Genomic DNA, 17,978 nt, shown 5'->3' on the forward strand with positions numbered 1-17,978 from the left:
AGTTTGGGAGCTGTGAAACTCACACTGTGCTGGGCTGACTGTGGGTATCAGCAGTGATGGGTTTTCACCTTTCCAAGCTACACTTACCTCCTACCCTTAGTTCCAGCTATAATCAGTCCTTGGCCTAAAATAGATTTAAAGTTCTCCATGGCAACAAAGGCAAAATCATAATTGGAGTGGTGTTTGTGCTACCTCCACAATAACACATCACTTCAAGCACTATCATCTTCAGGAGCTGAATAAAAACCACATGTTGAGAAAAAAGTATGAAAAATGCTAATGAAACACAGGACTAGGGAAATAAGAGGTGAAAGGAATATTAAAGCACTCAAGTTCACTTTCAGCTTGAAATACACTCTTTTATTATGTTCAATCCTGTGTTACATGACTTGAGTGTTAGGTCTGTTAGGCTGAGAGTACTCGACATTAAGAGTTTTTTCCTTGATACCTCCATTTTAGTTTGCTTGGTTTTATACCTTTTCTCCTACTTACAACTTTGTAGACCACCCAAATAAACCATCTTTCTCTTCCTGGTGTTTACAGCCCTTGAACACTGGCAGCTGATTACCATATCTCCCCTAATGATCGTTTGGCCAGGCTATGCATATCTAATTTCCAGCCATAATTCAATTCCTGCAGCACCCCTGCCAGCAGTGAAAGTCATTGTGTTACAGACCTTCTAAGGCAAAGGCAAGGACCTTTTTTACACCCCTGCAACATGCAATTAACACAATCCTGACCCCTTTCCCTAGATGATTCATAAAGTGGTCAGACACCCAGCCAGGGCAAGCATTGCTTGTTTGCAGTGAGTTCTCACAGAGCTGGGTGAGATCTTTCTCCAACCCCATTGCTGGGAGCAGAAACTGATGGGAGCAGAAATTGGTGGGAGCAGAAACTGATGGGAGCAGAAACTGATGGGAGCAGAAATTGGTGGGAGCAGAAATTGCTGTCTCTTGCACTGGCACCAGCAGAGCTGGACACCTCATTCTGCTGAGAATCTTTTAAAGCAAGTGTCATGGCAGTAAAAGCAGCTGGAATGCATCCTCAAGTCCAAGGCCTCTCCTGAGTGACAGATGAGAGCATTGCTCCCTGCCCACCCTCTCCACCAGGATGCCTTGGCTCCTCACGGTGGTGTCACGAGCTGCCGTGTCCTGGTGTCCTCTCAGTGACAAGCATCAGACAAAATAACAAACCCACAAAATACAGATTACAAAAAGAGAATCAGTCAGAGATTCTGCAGTGCTGTTGGGTCGGTGTGAAATCTGGTGACCTTATGAAAATGACACTGCAAAAAGCAGAGGGGAAGGCAGGCCCTGGCACAGCAGCAGGGTGGTGGCAGATTGAGTGCCACGTCCTCCCCAGCACTGCGTGGGTACAGCTGAGTGTCACACACCAGGACAGGCTGTGACACAGCCCCTGGCCCCACCAGGGCTTGGAACAGAGCAGGGTGCTTGGGGTCACCTAGAAAAACAGCTCTGCCGTTCAGTTGGTTATCAAATCACAGGTTCTGATGAGAAAATCCACCAGGTACCTTCACAGAGTTGGCACATCAGGCAATGCTTTGCACCATCCATCCCCTTTTCAGCTATGGAAAATATGCAGGTATCTGCCTGTAGCAGCAGGGAGCAGGGCTACTACAGACTACACTTAACAGGGCATCCAACCAGATTGACAGAGAATGATGGGCTTTACCTGAAATTGGAGGCTAAACCCCAATAAAAAAGAAATCATCTCTATTTAGAAATTGTTACAGCAACATACCTATAGCTGGATCCTCCTCTTGCACAGAAATGACCAAACCCATTGCGTTTGACAGCCACCAGAGCAGCTGCCATGCCCGCCTTCCCCCCAGCACTGTGCTGAGCTGTGGTGCCATTCCATACTGGGAGGAAACACTGAAATAACCAGGCACAGACCCCTCCTGCCCCTCCACCATCTCCCTCAGCTCCAGGTCTGTGTGTGCTGCTCCCAGCAGAGCCTGCCTCCATTGCATCAGAGCCAGCTCAGCACTTGGGATGGATGGGACATGAATCTATCACACATGGCACACATCTAAACTTTGTGTTACTCATCATGTTCACAAGAAATTTACAGGCAGGGAAAAATAAACATATTAGCTTGCTACATGTTGTTGTAAGGCACAATCCCTCACAATTCAAGACATGAGCCAGTCATTAGTGCACAGGAAGTTTATAAAGTCATTTTGACTATGATTAGGTTTATTCCATCACTGTCTATTATGCAAATACTTCAACCTCCCTCTGATGCAATCGCAATTAGCCAACTTTGGCAATGTACCACTGGACCAATGACCTATGGTACAGCAGGAAAATGCCTTTAAAACATATTTGCAACCTTTCTCCAGCCTGGTCTCTGCTGACAGGGGATGCCAGAGTGCAGCTCAGACCCACAGCTCCAGATTTTGGCCCCTGAATAAGGTGCCCTGGGACTCAGAGAATGTAACTTTTAGTTTTGTCATTACCACAGGACAAGTGGCTTTAGATGACCCATTCCTAACCATACCTGGTACCACAGACAGGCCAGCACTGGCTCACGTTGTGAAAAGTTTTGCTTTCTCCTGGTGAAAAGCTCACTCTGAAACACCCTATAGATGTGTGAGACATGAAGTGAGCCTCTCCAGCTTCTGGGTACTTGGACATTGAACTGCAGAGAATGAGCTGGGTTCTGAGAGGGGGAGGAGATGAGGAACTGTCATTCTTGCAAGAGATACTGGACAGATTTATAAAGAAAAAAAATTAATTCAGCTTAACAAGATTTTGCCTGCTAAGTCCTTCAGCAGCCTGAAGGACAAAACTTTACCCTTCCTAAGCTTCAGCTCAGCACGAAAAAGTTTCCATATTTCATGAAAGCAAATATTTGATTCTGAATCTAATAATAAATGTTAAATGATATTTTAAGTTCTTGACCTTACATTTTCACTGTCCTACTGCAAAAAAAAAAAAAAAAAAGTCTAGGAAAAACTAGGGAAATGTGATGTTTGTGGTTTGACAAGTACTCATACACTTGCCATTTTTTTCCCATTTAAGTACTCCAGAGCCCTTTATAAGGGTAAAAAAATAACTCAGCTGTCCTTTACCTTGGCTCATGCAAGATGTACAAGTACATTCAAATTTTACAATTTTTCCTATGCAGGTCAGAGACTAATGCCAGTTTCTTTCATTATATTTGATACAGAATCCCTAAGGGGTACCTGAAAAAATAAGAGCGCGTGATAGAATAAAATGAATTGCAAATATGCAGAATTGTAAGGAGCTCAGTGATGCCTCACAGAAATGACTGAAAAACAGTCCATTTAGAGCCCATCCAGAGTATCAAACAGGCATCCCACCAGGGATGGGCACAGCATGGGCTGCAGACTGTGAAGGTGTTAGGAAGAACAGGAGCAGTCATGCAGTGCACTCTGCAAAGACACTTTTACCAAAAAACTGAGTTTGACAAGCTCTAATAATGATCCTAAGAATAATTAATGTTCTCACTCCTCCAGCACATTCCTCCCCAGAAGGCAGAGAATTAATGGTGAAGCCTCCCAGGCTTTTCTGCAGATAAGCAATTCCAGCTAAAGAGACAATGGCACAAAATCCCTCTCTGTGGAAGGTGTGGATGTTTCACCACCAAAACACCGGTTCAGGACCAGCAGAAATTTGAGTAGAGGACCAGAGTTCTTGGGGAGCAGCACATCCCTTCAGCAGGGCCTGGCCAGGGACAGTGCTGGACATGGAATTCCAGCTGCTCCCAGGCTTCAGAGCCTGAAGAAGCAGGACAATTTTTCAGATGCCACCAACATAAAGAACCTTGTGCTGTTCTACAGCCAAGAGGGACATGGGAGCAGGAACCTCACCCTCCAAAGACCTGCAGCACATTTCTGAAGCACCTTTTCTGTTATTCATGCCTTTCTCGACTTTTTACACAGGGAACCAGATTTAATTTGTCGTCTTGCAGTCATCACATGTGAAACAGATACAGCAGGAATGTGAGCCCCTTTATTTCAGGCCTTTTGCTTTAACCACAAGAACATCCATCTATGCTGTGTAAGAGTCAGCCAGACCATGAGAACTGCATGATACAATCTACAAGGAATATTTTTAATGATGGAGCATTTTTGAAAGCAGATTATGCAAGGATACTTTTAAAATGAATTAAAATGTTATTTGGGTGTAGTCTCTACAGAAAGACAAATATAATTCATTCTTATCTTTTCCTAACTGCCTCCTTTTTCACTGCTGTCAGGAATCTTGCATGAAAACATATGATTTTACACCAACAATGCCTGCATCTTGCTCTTCACCAGATATGACAGTCTGTATGCAACATGGCAATCTGGGAACTCTGGAGGGAATTACATCAGCACTTTGTGTCAAAGTTCTGTTTTCCATTTGTATTAGGAAGGATTATTTCAGCATCCAAATCAATATGACTGTGCGGCAGCATAAAATCTATGGGAGAAAAGTTTACAAGTCAGGTCTTATCTCTGGCTCAAGGAACAGATGTGGGAAAAACGACTGAAAATAGGGAGTTCTCCCTATAGAGTACAGTTAAAAGATAACAGTGTCATTGGCTGAATGCTGGAACTATGGAATTAACTGCTCTTTGTTAATTCAAACTTTTAACAATTGGATTGTGGTAGTAAGTAAAAGCAGCACGTTCCTTACCAGCTGGCAGCTTTAAATTAAGGTAAAGTATCTATGTAAAAATTTACTTCATTTCTAGAACTCACTGTTGGAGTGGCACCAAGAACTGTCATGGCATGGAAGAGAAACTCTGAGCAGTGCAGAAACCAGGAGGGCAATAAAGCATTCAGAAAAAGATTCCTGTACCCATTAAACAGAATAAAAGAAACAATAACTTGGAATCCTGTTTCAAATATGGATCTTCTCTAAGAGCTTTACTCTGATGTCCAAGAAACCATTTTTCTGCAGCTCACAAGTGACAGGTTCCAGTAAAAGATCAGCCAGATTTTATTTAAAAGGGTGAGCTCTGTCATTGCATTATATTATATTACTGCATTAACTTGTATTTCTCTCTAACTTGATGAAAAATGACAGGGAATTGTAGGTAGTCATTTCCACTGGACATGTGCTGACCTTTACCTGACTAGAATGAAAGAGAAGCCCAGTGTCAACTTTAACCTTTCTATCCAAACTACCACAGGGACAAACACATGTTAAGCAAACCGGAATGTACAGCCAATTATCTTGGGCTTTTCCAGACTGACTTTGCGAAGCAATTCTGGTTCAGTCTGCTCAGAGGAGCGACTAAAATACAAGAACAGGTTCACTCTGATAGCCAGGGACACCTCTGCCTTCCCAGAGGAGTTAAACATCTCTTTCCTGGCAGTCCCCTCCTGTGGCACATCCCTGCCCTGCAATGCCCACAGCAGCTCTGCACCAGAGCCACTCTCTGGAAAAATGGAAAAGTACCATCAAGTGTGACTGACTCACTGCTGGCTTCCCAAACAACAGCTTTTATCTCATCCCTACAGGATACCACCTGTATCAGCCAAGTACTTTGCTAATTTTACTGTTTGTAAGTACTATTAATAAATCTTATCGTGGAGACCCTGATGAGGAATTACAGATCATGTGGCTGGCCAATGACTTCCCACATCCCATCCTGGGAGTACCTGAAATAGCCAGCAAAACATCTCAGTTACAGCCCAGGACCAGGTCAGGGACAGATTTCCTGCAGCTGTAGCTGGCACAGCTCCCACCAGGCAGCATTTTAAGGCCTCCTCCTCTTCTGGCAGACTCTTCTGGGGAAAAACCAAGAGCCAAAGCCCTGCTCATCCAGTCCAAAAAGTGGACTGCTTTGGAGGGGAGCAGGACATGATACTGACTGTGAAAATTAATCTCACAGTCTTTCAACAGAGCTTTGCAAAGGCAAATAGTCCACTTTAGCTGAGATTGAAAATGAAATGAGGCATCTAAACAAGACAGCAGGGACAAAGCAATAGGGAAGGCAAACTGTTTTAGCAGTGGTGAGGCCAGGATGTTACAGGTTCTCCTGGCAACCTTGTTTTTAATGACAAATGAAAATTGTAGAAGTTAAAGGAAGGAGTTTCCCAAATTCTTCAGGTTGTGATAAAATGCATTACACTGAACCAGCCATTCACTTCATCAAAATGCAGATTAGGAGAAAACGCAAATAAAAGTCCAGATAAACTCATGGGAATCAGGTCCAGGTATAAGTAGACTTTAATTTCCCTTGAGAAAGCCTCTAAACAATCCAGAAGGTATTAGTGACACAACTTAGAAATGATGGCCAATGCCTGGATAATGGAAATAATTGACCATTGTCCAAGCTAAAAGGAAATGGGGGATTTTCTGTTATTTGGTGTTTTCCTGTCAAAACTCTGTGCCAAGCTGGAAGTCATGTGTTAGGCCAAACAGAGCACATGCCTTAGCTAAAAGTCAAACAGAGAGGTCAAACCTGATCCACTTATGCCTTCTACCCTTAAATCCTATGTTTGCAAGGGGACAAGCAGGTTTTCCTGCTCCTTCTTCAGCCTTTAAAGAAAACAAGACTTTTAATCTATTTAGAGGCCCTTTCTGACATTCTTTAGCTGCAGTTTTTCTCAATCAACCTAATCTTTTCCCATCGAGCTCCATGCTAATCCCATTTTGCTCCACTCCTTAAACTAATAAAAGATTAGAGTGACATTTCAGAAAGGGCACCGTATTAAGCAGCTTCTTTCCCATCTCAGCAGACCAGGGTGCACAAAACGTAGTGAACAGGCCATTAATCTCATGGTAATGAGGTGTCAGTGTGAATGGAGCCCTCCTCCCTGATCCCTGGGAAGAGTGGGGACAAGGAGGACACTGCACCCACCCAGAGGGCAGCAGATCCAGGGAGTGATGTTTGTGTTGTTTGTGGTGGCAGCAGGTCCATGGAGTGCTGTTTGTGTTGTTTGAGGTGGCAGCAGCTCCTGTCCCCACTCTGCCATGGTGACATGGCCAGCAAACATCCACATCACCCCTGACACAAAACAACCTTTGCCTCTGTCCTAATTAGCAGCGCTAAACTGTTTATCAGCCTCAGTTTTGCTCTCACAGCTGATCAATTAGGATCAGCAGCCACACACAGAGATGTTTTTCACACCTATCCATCCAGCTGGTGAAAAACATGGGCAAACTACTCCCTTCATTCCTACAGGGGACAAGCCAGTGCTCTTCCTGGCAGCATATCTGCATTGGTATTATCCACTTTGCTTAAATACAGAAAGAATGTTTTCATTTTCTTAAAAATGTCACCATTTCCCTAAAGAAAAGTCCCTGGGAGGCTCAAGTGTTAGCAAATGCTGAGAAAACTTTCTGAGAGAAGTCTGAGGAGGGTGATGTGTGGTGACATCCATGCTGTCCCCTGCTCTCCCCACAGTATGAGTGGGCTGGGAATTGCAGCTCTGCTGCACACACAGCACCAGGAGCCCGTGCTCAGCCCAAACTGCTCTCTGTGGTCACTGCTGCATCTGTGCTCACAGCAAACTGGAGCTACAGGGCTTGAAAATAACAACCAGGGGAGGGATGCTGAAGGAACTGTGGAGGAAAAGGGCAGCACATCCCTCCTTCCTGCAGAAATGCATGGATTTCACTTGTACATTTGCTTTTCTTTCTTGTGAATAGTGAATTAAAACTGTGGATTTCATATCCTCAAAAGCCAAGTGTATGAAGGACAAATTATTCTACAATTTACCTTTGTAATTTGTGCTTTTTTGAGGTTGTGTAAGTGCTACTGATACAGGCAAGAATTTCCTTAAAAATATTCAACCCCATACAAGAGTTCAGCCCTCCTCCTTCTATTTGAGGCAGTCTAACCCTGCAGTTGCACATTCACTGTTCTGTCTTGGTGCAGTCACTTAATGCTAGATATCAACAAAGAAACTGATTAATTGGATCTATTTCAAGGACAAAATTCACCAGAAGCTGAAACTTTACAGTAGATTAGAAAATGCATTTTTCTACAATTACAGGAGGACACAGCATCACTGGTATTGCCAATAAATGTCAATTTTTACCCTGGCAGCCTCCAGCTAAGTCTTTATTCTGACTTTCTCATCTAATTACATGCAAAGAAGAGATACCTTGAAGTAAAATAAAAGGTTTTTCTGCAAAGCACATTTCTTAGAAAAAATCCTACCTCTCCTCAGCAGTTTTGGAAGCCAACTGCCTTGGCAGAGCTCGGCCTCTTACCTGTACACTGTGGTGGGTGGGGAGCTCAGGGTGTCATAGATGAGCCTCACGTGTCCCTGGTACAGCTCCAGAGCCAAAGGGTCATTGTCTCCTTTGTACAGTAAGATGCCATTGTCCTTGTCCGTGGCTACCTGTGAAACGTTCATAACCACGTGAGGTTGCTTGGGAATGATTAATAAAAGGAATAAACCTGTATTTAAAATCAAACCAAAATCATACATGCAATTCTAATATGCTTTAATACATCATATGTGTGAGCAGCAATGAGAGCAAGAGCCAGGAGGCACAGAAAGGTCTTTGGGCTCACACACAAAGGTCAACTTCCCATTTCACATGAGAACCAATTTTCAGTTGTCTTCTGAACCTTGGACCAGTATCAAAGTCCTAGGCCTTCTATCTGCTGAATAAGCAAAATATTGTCCAGGGAGGCCATCCTGCTTTAAGAAGCACCATGACACTGAACACGAAGTTGTACAGGATGAAATACAGTGCTGTAGGGAGAATCAGTAGCAAGACACAGAGCACTCCCGAGTCATCCCTGGCTGTGTTGCCAGTCTGGGAATCAGTCTGGAGGGATTCTGGAGGCAGCATGTGTGCCCACAAAGGTACATTGGTGCCTCAGTCACTCCTTCATATTTCACTGATTTTAGAGCACACAAGTGGCTGACAAATTTTTCCAGGACTTTGGCCAGCAGCCCTGGTTCCATCAGCATGAGATACATGCATGTTACAGGTTAAATGTCTCTATGCATGGATTTCACTTGTACATTTGCTTTTCTTTCTTGTGACTAGGGCATTAAACCTGTGGATTTTGTATCCTCAAAAGCCAAGTGTCTGAAGGTCAAACTACTCCTACAGCTTACCTTTGTCATTTGTGCTTTTTTGTGGTTGTGTAGTTACTACTGAAACAGACAAGAGATTCCTTAAAAATATTCCCCCCACAGAAGAGTTCACCCCTCTTCCTTCTATTTGAGGCAGTCTAACCCTGCAGCTGCACATTTAGCACTGTTAAGTCACAAACGACACAGAGACAATCAGAAGTGGCATAAGCCCTCTGTCCTTACTGCAACTGCTTCTTTTAGACACTGGTCTGATACAGGTGGGCCTGATTGGTCATTTAATCAATACATTTCACCTGAATAGCTAATTAACAAGACACCCATTTGTAAACAATCTTATGAGAATAACAAGAAAACAAATATTAGAAAAATATTACCTACAGGTTGTTTTAATAATTTGTTATCATTTCTTATCTCCAGCTCCCTAAAGTCTCCCGGGCTGATTCTTATCTAGCTTTCTCTCTCTCTGGCCAGGCTGTCACATTCACTGTTCTGTCTTGATACAGTCACATAATGCTAGATATCAACAAAGAAACTGATTAATTGGAACAATTGCAAGGAGAAAATTCACCAGAAACTGACACTTTACAGTTGTGGGTGTACCAGTTGTGGGTTCCACTGGGTCTGGATTGAAGGCACATGAGACAGTAGTTCATGTTGGAATTCAAGTGTTTGTTATTTCTTATCAGTAAAACACTCTCAGTACTGAGTTTGGCAGCTTTTCATTAGAAGGCACAAAATGGCCAACAATCCATTGGTACAAGGTCTTTTAAGACTAAACTATCCAATTAAGAAAGGACATCTAGATTAAGAAAGGACACCCTTTTAACCCAATAACTGATCCCAAAGAGCCCACAATGGGAACTTTTCTGCCCAATTACAAAATGCCACCAAAACCCATGAAGAAGAAGGAAGAAAAAGCATGAAGAAGAAAGCCAGGACAACACCCTGTGCCATCCATCTTGCTTACATCCACAAGTGTTTATTACTTCTTATCAGTAAAAGAGGGCTTTGGCAGCTTTTCATTAGAAGGCACAAAATAGCCAACAATCTCTTGTTACAAGGTCTTATAAGTCTAAGCTTAATTATCTAGGTGTCCAATTAAGAAAGGACACCTAGATTATTTTCCCTTTTAACCAAATAACTGATCCCACAGAACCCACAATGCAGACTTTCCTGCCCAATTACAAAATGCCACCATAACCCCTGAAGAAGAAGGAAGGAGAAACCCAGAACAACACTCGGTGCCCTCCATCTTGCTTCCATCCACAACATACTAAAATCCCAAAACCTGAATTTCTCACCAAGTGATACACCCACACTACTCTCTATAATGTATTTTGTGGATTCCAGTCTATCTTGAAGTCTGGGAAACTTTCTCTATGAATGAGGGTCAGAGTCAGTGCTCTCCTGGGGGTCAGGGCACCCCAGAGCAGACACAGAAATATTCCCAGTTCCCTGGGTTTCCACAACAGCAGATCAGAAAACGCATTTTCCTCCAACTACAGGAGGACACAGCATCACTGTCACCACCAAACATCAATTTTCACTCGCGCAGCCTCCTGTGACCAACCTGCAGGGAGATGTTGGCCTGGGGGCGGATTTTGGCGGGGGGCAGCTCCACGTAGGAGTCCTTGCCCACGAAGTTGACGGTGATGAGCTTCTCGCAGCGCTGCCCCGCGAAGCCGGCCAGGCAGCGGCACACGGGCTCGTGCTGCGCCACCACGCACTGCGCGCCGTGCTGGCACTCGTAGTTGTCACACGGGCTCGTCTGCAGCAGCACCATGGGCGGCGGCGTCTCGCAGAACAGCCCACTGCAAAGGGAAGGGAAACTCAGCCTCGGTCACCAGCACTCGGTTGTATTTATTTCAGATGCTGCTGATGCCTTGGAGCATCAGCATTATGCTTAAAACTGGCTGGGCAGAATTAAGAGAATAAAAGCAGAAGGTCTGAGATAGAGTAGAAATTCTCCAGAGTAGAAGTCCATTTTGACTTAGGTGAAATGTACATCTTTGAGTCTATGGTTAGAAAACATAGCTATGTAGCCTGACTGCAAAAGCCTAGGCTCAGAGAAACTGCTTCGGTGAAGGACAGAGATAAGGGGGGAGACAGAGGGTGATAGAGAGACAGAGAGAGTGCTGTGAGAGCAGGTCAACCTGACCTAGGAATTCTTTCTGATAAAGAAGAACTAGCGGCAAATGTCACGCAAAATTCATAAAAATGAATATGTATGAACCTATTGTGAAATTGTATGCATATGTATTTGAGAGGGGCATAAAAAGGGACCTGAAGTTCCCAGAAGTACACACATCTTTTAAGGACAGCAATCTCCACATGTGTCCAGTGCTGTAATAAACATACCAGCTTTAAAACTTTCACAAAGTTGTGGAGTTTTTGGTTATCTTTGCAAAACAGGTCTTTAATAAATACTCATGTTGTGTTGTGATTTCAGGGTATAGCTCAGACCCTCGGGTCCCTCCCCTGATGATTCCCTGCCAGGTGTGTCAGTCACCTCTCCTTTCCCCTCCCAGCAGTGTCTGTCAGTCGTGGCATTCCAGAAAGGCGTTGAGTGATTGGCAGATTCAAAGGATGCCCTCTACCCCTGGGGGACACTGAGACACTGAGAGCAGCCTGAACTGCCCTTTGCTCTGGTTCTTCAGCTCTGCAAGGCACCGCAGCCTGGCTGAAACAGCTTCCACCCATCTGTGCCCTGTAAGCCATTTAACCCCAAACCTGAGACCTCCCCATCCTACATGTGTGGTTTGAGTCTGCTCTGCAAACAGGGAATCCCTTTCCAGAGGTACCACAGAACAGAGCACTGCTAACCCAGCCTGTGAGCTCCCTTCCACCTAATGCCCATTGTTTTGTCTTTGGCAGCAAGTAGGAAACAGAAGGAAAATCAGTGCGTATAATTTTAATATTTTGGAAGTTAAAAATAATCATAATAAAAAATGCATGTGACCCACAACAGCCTCCACTAACAGAAAGCAAATGTTGGAAGAAGCCAGAGTGTCTGTGCTTAGGGCTGCTCTGAAAGAGTCTCCAGGCTCCTGGTATAGCTTCTGCACACCCTTGCTTGCTGTGAAATCCCCCTGGCGTGTGGCTTTACCAGGGCAGCTCTCCTGATACTGGCACCTAGAACTTACATTAGTGACAGATCTGTCAAGGCCCTTTCCTTTTTAATTTTAAACATTTTTTGTAAGTATATATTTAGAACTAATTAATAAGATTTATTTCCCCAGCAGTGGAATGTGGAACACAGCCTGACTTCCTTCCATAGCTTGTCCAAGTCCATTCTGCCTGGTACAATCTCATTTATTTAAATAATCACTGTGAGTTCCTTGCAGCAGTGCGTCCCAGTGGAGAGCTCAGGAGCATCTGCAGCACAGAGGAGCAGTGCTTCCATCAGGCTCTGCAGATAATGTGTGCTTCCCACCAGAGCAGCATTTACCAGGCAGCACCACTGAGAGGCTGATTGCTGGAGGGAAGCTTGGAGAACTCAGGGTTTATTCAGCAGGGCTCACCAATTCTCTAAAATGTTTTCATCTGCAGGGGGCAAATGAGTCCTATTTTGGGAAGAAAACACTGAAAACTTTTCAGGAGGAAAGCAGATTCTGCAGCTGGGAGGAGTTGGTGAGTGCTAAGGAAAGGTGCTGCAAGGAGCACAGCTACACCTGACCAGTGAATGGGAAGGGATGAAATGGGAGAGTGACTGTGTGCATGGTGGCACTATTGATTTTTGGGGCTGTCATGAGAGCCTCTGTGCATGAGGCCCTGCTTACACTGCTCAGAATTACCCAATGCCATTTGTTCAGCTGTGTGAGGATGGAAGTTTTAACATCTTTTTAATGTGTGGCTTTGACACACAGCATAGCGACAACCATAAAATGATTACAGGTCTGTGCTTTTATTACAACAGCATAAGCTCTGGATAATTGGGAGGGCACTCTGCAAACTCACTGCTGGGAAATGATTCCTGATACTTTGCCAAAAAACTTTATTAATCATCATCTTAGGTCTCCTAGTTACCTTTGCTGGGCCACCCCTCGTGTTTTCTCCTTTTCATCAACACTTGCAGCCTTCAAACACGTGCACAGTTATCTCCTTGTCACACATCCCCGTGCCCAAGGCAGCTGTGAGGACTGGGGACTCTGTAACCCTGAACATCAGAAGGCTGAGCTCTGTCAATCACCATATTTGCATTTGTAATCTTAACAGGAAAAAATCCCAAACCTCAGAACCCCCTTCAGAGCAGCAGAGGCCTTTAAACTACAAAAGGCTTGAGTCATGGGAAGAATAATGAGATCATGTTTTGTTAGCAGAATTTTAATCCTGAAATCAAACAAGATCAGGGACTGTTCTGCATGGAGAACACATGGGGCTCCATCTTGCTGTCTGCCTTGGCACAGGGAGTGTAGTAGTGCTCAGTGTGAGGTTTTCCTCCCCAAAGACCCTTGTCTTCCTTGCATCTTGCACAGGAAATTTAGGGAAGTGGCATGGACTAGTGGAAAAAAGAAAGCAAACAGGGGAACTCAAGTCAATCTGGCTGTGCTGTTGACAGGCAGTGCAATTTGCCTGCCCATGGTTTCCTTGGGCTGTGAAGTGCTGTCTAGGCTGTAGTTGAGTTTTGGAGCTTAGTGTAGAAAGATTCCTCTCCTTGGAGGACTGTTAGTGGAATAAGAGCCCTCATTTGAACAAGAGAGAAGACTGGGCTGTTCTAGGTCGTGCTCTTGATGCCCCTGGAGTGAGACCAGACAACCTGGGGCACTGCCTGAATTACCAGGAGAGCTCTTTGGTACACGGGAAGGGACCAGACCAACCTCCCACTTACCCCTGCTGCTCCACCCAGCTGTGTCAGCTCAGAACATCTCTGACCAACACTGACTCTGCTTTTCCATAAAAAAAACCCCTCACATTCATCACTGCCTAGTGCTTACAGGCCTTAAAAATCAGGGGACCTGCAGCAAAAGTCAGCCCCAAGTGATGACAGGCTGGAGTTATCCTTGACTCCAGACGTGGCTTTGCAATCCATTTCTCAGCTCTAACAATTGGCTAACACTGAGGATTTACATCCCACAGTCACGTTAGCCTCACCAGTCACCAATCTGCAGCATCCCTCAGGCCACCAAATGGACTGCAGCAGAGAGTGAAACATGGAGAGAAGGGTATGAGTTTGAAATTCAGAGGATATCTGATACCTTGTAAATAACAAGCCTGATTCTGTGAAACCATGGGCTGACACCATGTTTTATATCAATGCCTGTTCAGGGGAGGCTGTCTGCTTTGCAACAGAAACGTGCGTTGAGAGGGAAGGAAAAAAACCCCAAACCAGCAAGGATGAAAGCAAGAAGAACGAAAACAGTTGCAGATACAAAGCAGAGAAGATGATTTATAAGTGTTCATGCAATTTCTGCTTTGTCAAGACTGATCTTTACAGGTACTCCTTCTTTGTCTCATGTGTGTATTTCAAACACAGAAAAGGTTTAGCTGGAAGGAAGCCAGTATCCAGCCCCAGGCAATGATTAGTGAATCCATTTGGAGGAGCACACTTATCTTTGACAGACAGAGATTTCCAGGAGTCAGATATATTGGCAGCTGTCAGAATGAGAGGCTGGAAATTTACAGCTTGCATCATTCTGAGCTCGTCCAAGAGACACACAGACACTGCCACAAAATCCTCAGACTCACGTTTTCCCTGCAGCCAATTGGGAGGGTTCATAAACACAATTTTATTCTCCTTTGCTCACTCTGCACATGCAGGGTTTATCTCCATATAACTTAGTGAATGTGTTAGGTGGTGTGCTGTGTGTGAGCAGAGATGGCTGGGGCAGGCACACTCACACAGCACTGCCCTAAAATCACTGCTTTCCAAGCAAAAATATCCAGTTAACTTGTTAGAATCTCCTTTTAAGCAGGGACAGGCACCTGTTCACAGGGGGGGATTGTCAGATCTGTGCTGGAGAGGATGATGGGGATGGGATGTTAGGGCTGGGTTAGAGGCTGATGGGGATGTCAGGGCTGGGTTAGAAGCTGATGGGGATGGGAGATCAGTGCTGGGTTAGAGGCTGATGGGGATGGGAGATCAGTGCTGGCTTAGAGGCTGATGGAGATGAGAATCAGTGCTGAGTTAGAGGCTGGTGGGGCTGTCAGATCAGTGCTGTTGGAGGCTGGTGAGGATGGGGAGGGGCTCAGGGAGCCCCACTGTACCTGAAGCCCTGCGGGCACACGCAGGTGTAGCCATTGACCGCATCCACGCAGGCGGCTCCGTGCCGGCACTTGTGTCCCACGCAGTCATCATCATCCACTTCGCAGTGCTTGCCGCTGTAGCCTGGCAGGCACTCGCATCTGAAAGGCACAACATCCCTGTTAATGGCTCCTTTCACACCGGCAGCCCAGCACCTGTTGGATTTGGGGTGGGGACACGTTTGCAATTATTGCTGGCAGCATCAAGCACAGCTCCTGCCCAGGTCCCTCCTGGCTGGCTGCATTTGAGGCTCTGCAACCTGCTGAAATCCCACTGGAGCAAAGCACCACCATCCTCCAGCTTCTCCTCAGCCAAGTCTGTGAGAGGGGTGCTCACCCTGCAGAGTGCCATTTGTGCTAAAGGTGACAATCCCCTCCCTGACCTTACAGAATAAGGGGCAATATTCTGCAAGGGCAGTGCCTCTGATGCCCCACAGTTATGATTTTGCCAGTGCCTGCACACTGCAGGGTGTCTGTACACAGGAAGGGTCCACCTTCCAAAACAATCTGTAAACAAGCTATAAACTTCAGCAAATTCAGAGAGAAACACCAAGTTTTGAGACCACCACCTGCTTTCCATTCACTGGCAAAATTCATTTCCATTCAAAATGCTGCTGCAGCAGTGGAAAGTTGTCTTTGCAGTGTGTCCTTTGCCATGGTGACACTGCACCTTCTGCTGAGGGGTGTCACCGTGGGATGGAGCACAGTGGGATGTACCCAGACCTGCAGACATTGCCTGTTGGTTTCATTTTATACAATTCTCAACTCCGCTGTACAAAGGCTGCATCAGCATTTCTATTTATAAGTCTTGCAGAAGTTTATAACCTGACAATAGAAAATGCATCCCAAAGTCTCTGACTTGGATCAGATCTTTTGGGATTGCTGAGCAGCCTTTTTTTGAATCTATCCTGTAGGCAATGTTTAGTCATGAACACTCTTTAGTCCATAAAACACATTTTAGTCCTCCCAGCTGGATGTTGCACATCTGGAAAACAAAAGACACTTCAAACAAATCAGGGGAAGAGCTGCAGAGAATTTCAGCACTAAAGGAGAGGTTTGTGCTCTTGCTAGAGCCTGTGGTTGGACACAGTGTGGTAGTCACTGGGAGCTGGAAGAGGAGAGACATTATAAAGCTGAGGATGTGGCATCAGGAGAGAGGCTATTGCTCCATCAATCTCTTCATCTGGTCTACTCCTCCTCCTCCTCCCTGCCAGCAGCCTGGTGGGGTAAATGCAGGAGGAAACTTGGGGGAAACCTCTTCAGAGGAGCTGGACACACAGGAGTGATGAGGAAACAACTTCCACTCCCAGGCAGCATCCTTGTGCTGGCTGCTCCCAGGGCTGAGCAGGGTGGCACTGCAGGATCCACAGTGTCACCTGTGAGCGCCAGTGGCCAGGAGAGGCTGCAGGGTGCCAGCAGCCATCACACCCAGGGTCACTCACACCAAATGTGAGCTCCAGGCCCTGGCAGAGCATGGCCTGACTGGCTGAAGGAGGAAATGAGGCACAGCCTGGTCTGTCCCTGGGCAGGGGTAGGGGCATGCAGAACCCTCCCTCCCTGCAGGACAGCCCCACCATCACCTGGCAGCCACAGCAGGGTCCATCTCACAGAATCACAGAATTTCTAGGTTGGAAGAGACCTTTAAGATCATCGAGTCCAACCCATGTTCTAACACCTCAGCTAGATCATGGCACCAAGTGCCACATCCAGTCTTTTTTTAAACACATCGAGGGATGGTGACTCCACCACCTCCCTGGGTAGATGATTCCCGTATTTGACCACTCTTTCTGTGAAAAACTTCCTCAATTCTAGCCTGTATCTCCCTTGGCGCAGCTCCCACCTTTGCATGTGTGCATTGCTATTTTACACCTTGCTGCCTCAGGGAAGACTGTGGTTAACATAATGGAGATGGCAAATCAAAGCAAAGAGCAAAAACCAAGAGGTGTTCCTGCCCCAAACCCTAAGAAATGGGCAGTGTTTTCTGGCAGCATTGCAGACACACCTGCAAGGAAATAGTGTCAATCAAAAGGCTTTGTGAGGGGAACTGGCAGCATTTAATCCTGTTGTTTTTATTGATCCCTGCAGTCCTAATATAAAGTGATGTAATAATGAACAATGTGCAGTTCCTTATTCAGGGCTGCCATGCATCACTTTTATGATGTGTATTGGCTATCTCAGTAATGACAGAACCACCACTTTTCTCTGCGGGGCTGCATTAAATCAGCATTTTAAGCTGTCAGGTAATAATTCCAAGCTTTAGAATAATAAAGTATATTTATATCATGCTCCAACATCAATACAGTGAATGGAAAAACATGCTCCTTTCTTGAAGTTATTTTTTGGAAGTAATTTCATTGTGTTAAAGGCTGGGGTTTTTTTGTTTTGTTTTCTGGCATATAGAAAGCTACTCTTCTTCTGTACAGTAACAGCATACTAAAGATGTGGAGGCTGGAAGGGAGGAAAGCCACCTGAAAATTTAACTCCAAAAGCAAAGAGCTCTGTGCAGCCACAGACACACTGAAACAGTCCAGTTTGCTTCCAAGCTTAGCTTTAGAAGCATGGAATTCCTTTTGGGTCAGTCTTCTCTGAATCTTGGAGTGTCACATCTAAGCTGAAGCTATCAAAAAATGCCTGCCTGAAGTCCAGGAGGGGAGAAATTCAGCCTCATGAGTTCCTCATCTCCTAGAAACTC

The 17,978-nt window shown here is 45.2% G+C and overlaps 1 protein-coding gene across 4 annotated transcripts in view; it reads right to left on the minus strand.

Moving 5' to 3' along the window:
* Positions 1 to 17,978, minus strand: part of SLIT3 (slit guidance ligand 3) — a 482,838-nt gene that overhangs the window by 17,011 nt on the left and 447,849 nt on the right. For all 4 annotated transcript variants that reach the window (XM_074552528.1, XM_074552527.1, XM_074552531.1 and 1 more), the window contains exons 30-32: positions 15,251 to 15,388; positions 10,617 to 10,857; positions 8,205 to 8,335 (exon numbers count right to left, since the gene is read on the minus strand). In XM_074552528.1, the coding sequence (XP_074408629.1) occupies positions 8,205 to 8,335; positions 10,617 to 10,857; positions 15,251 to 15,388 (510 nt within the window). The remainder of the gene's footprint in view (positions 1 to 8,204; positions 8,336 to 10,616; positions 10,858 to 15,250; positions 15,389 to 17,978) is intronic.

This window comes from Zonotrichia albicollis, chromosome 15, assembly GCF_047830755.1.
Source record: "Zonotrichia albicollis isolate bZonAlb1 chromosome 15, bZonAlb1.hap1, whole genome shotgun sequence".
NCBI lineage: Eukaryota > Metazoa > Chordata > Aves > Passeriformes > Passerellidae > Zonotrichia > Zonotrichia albicollis.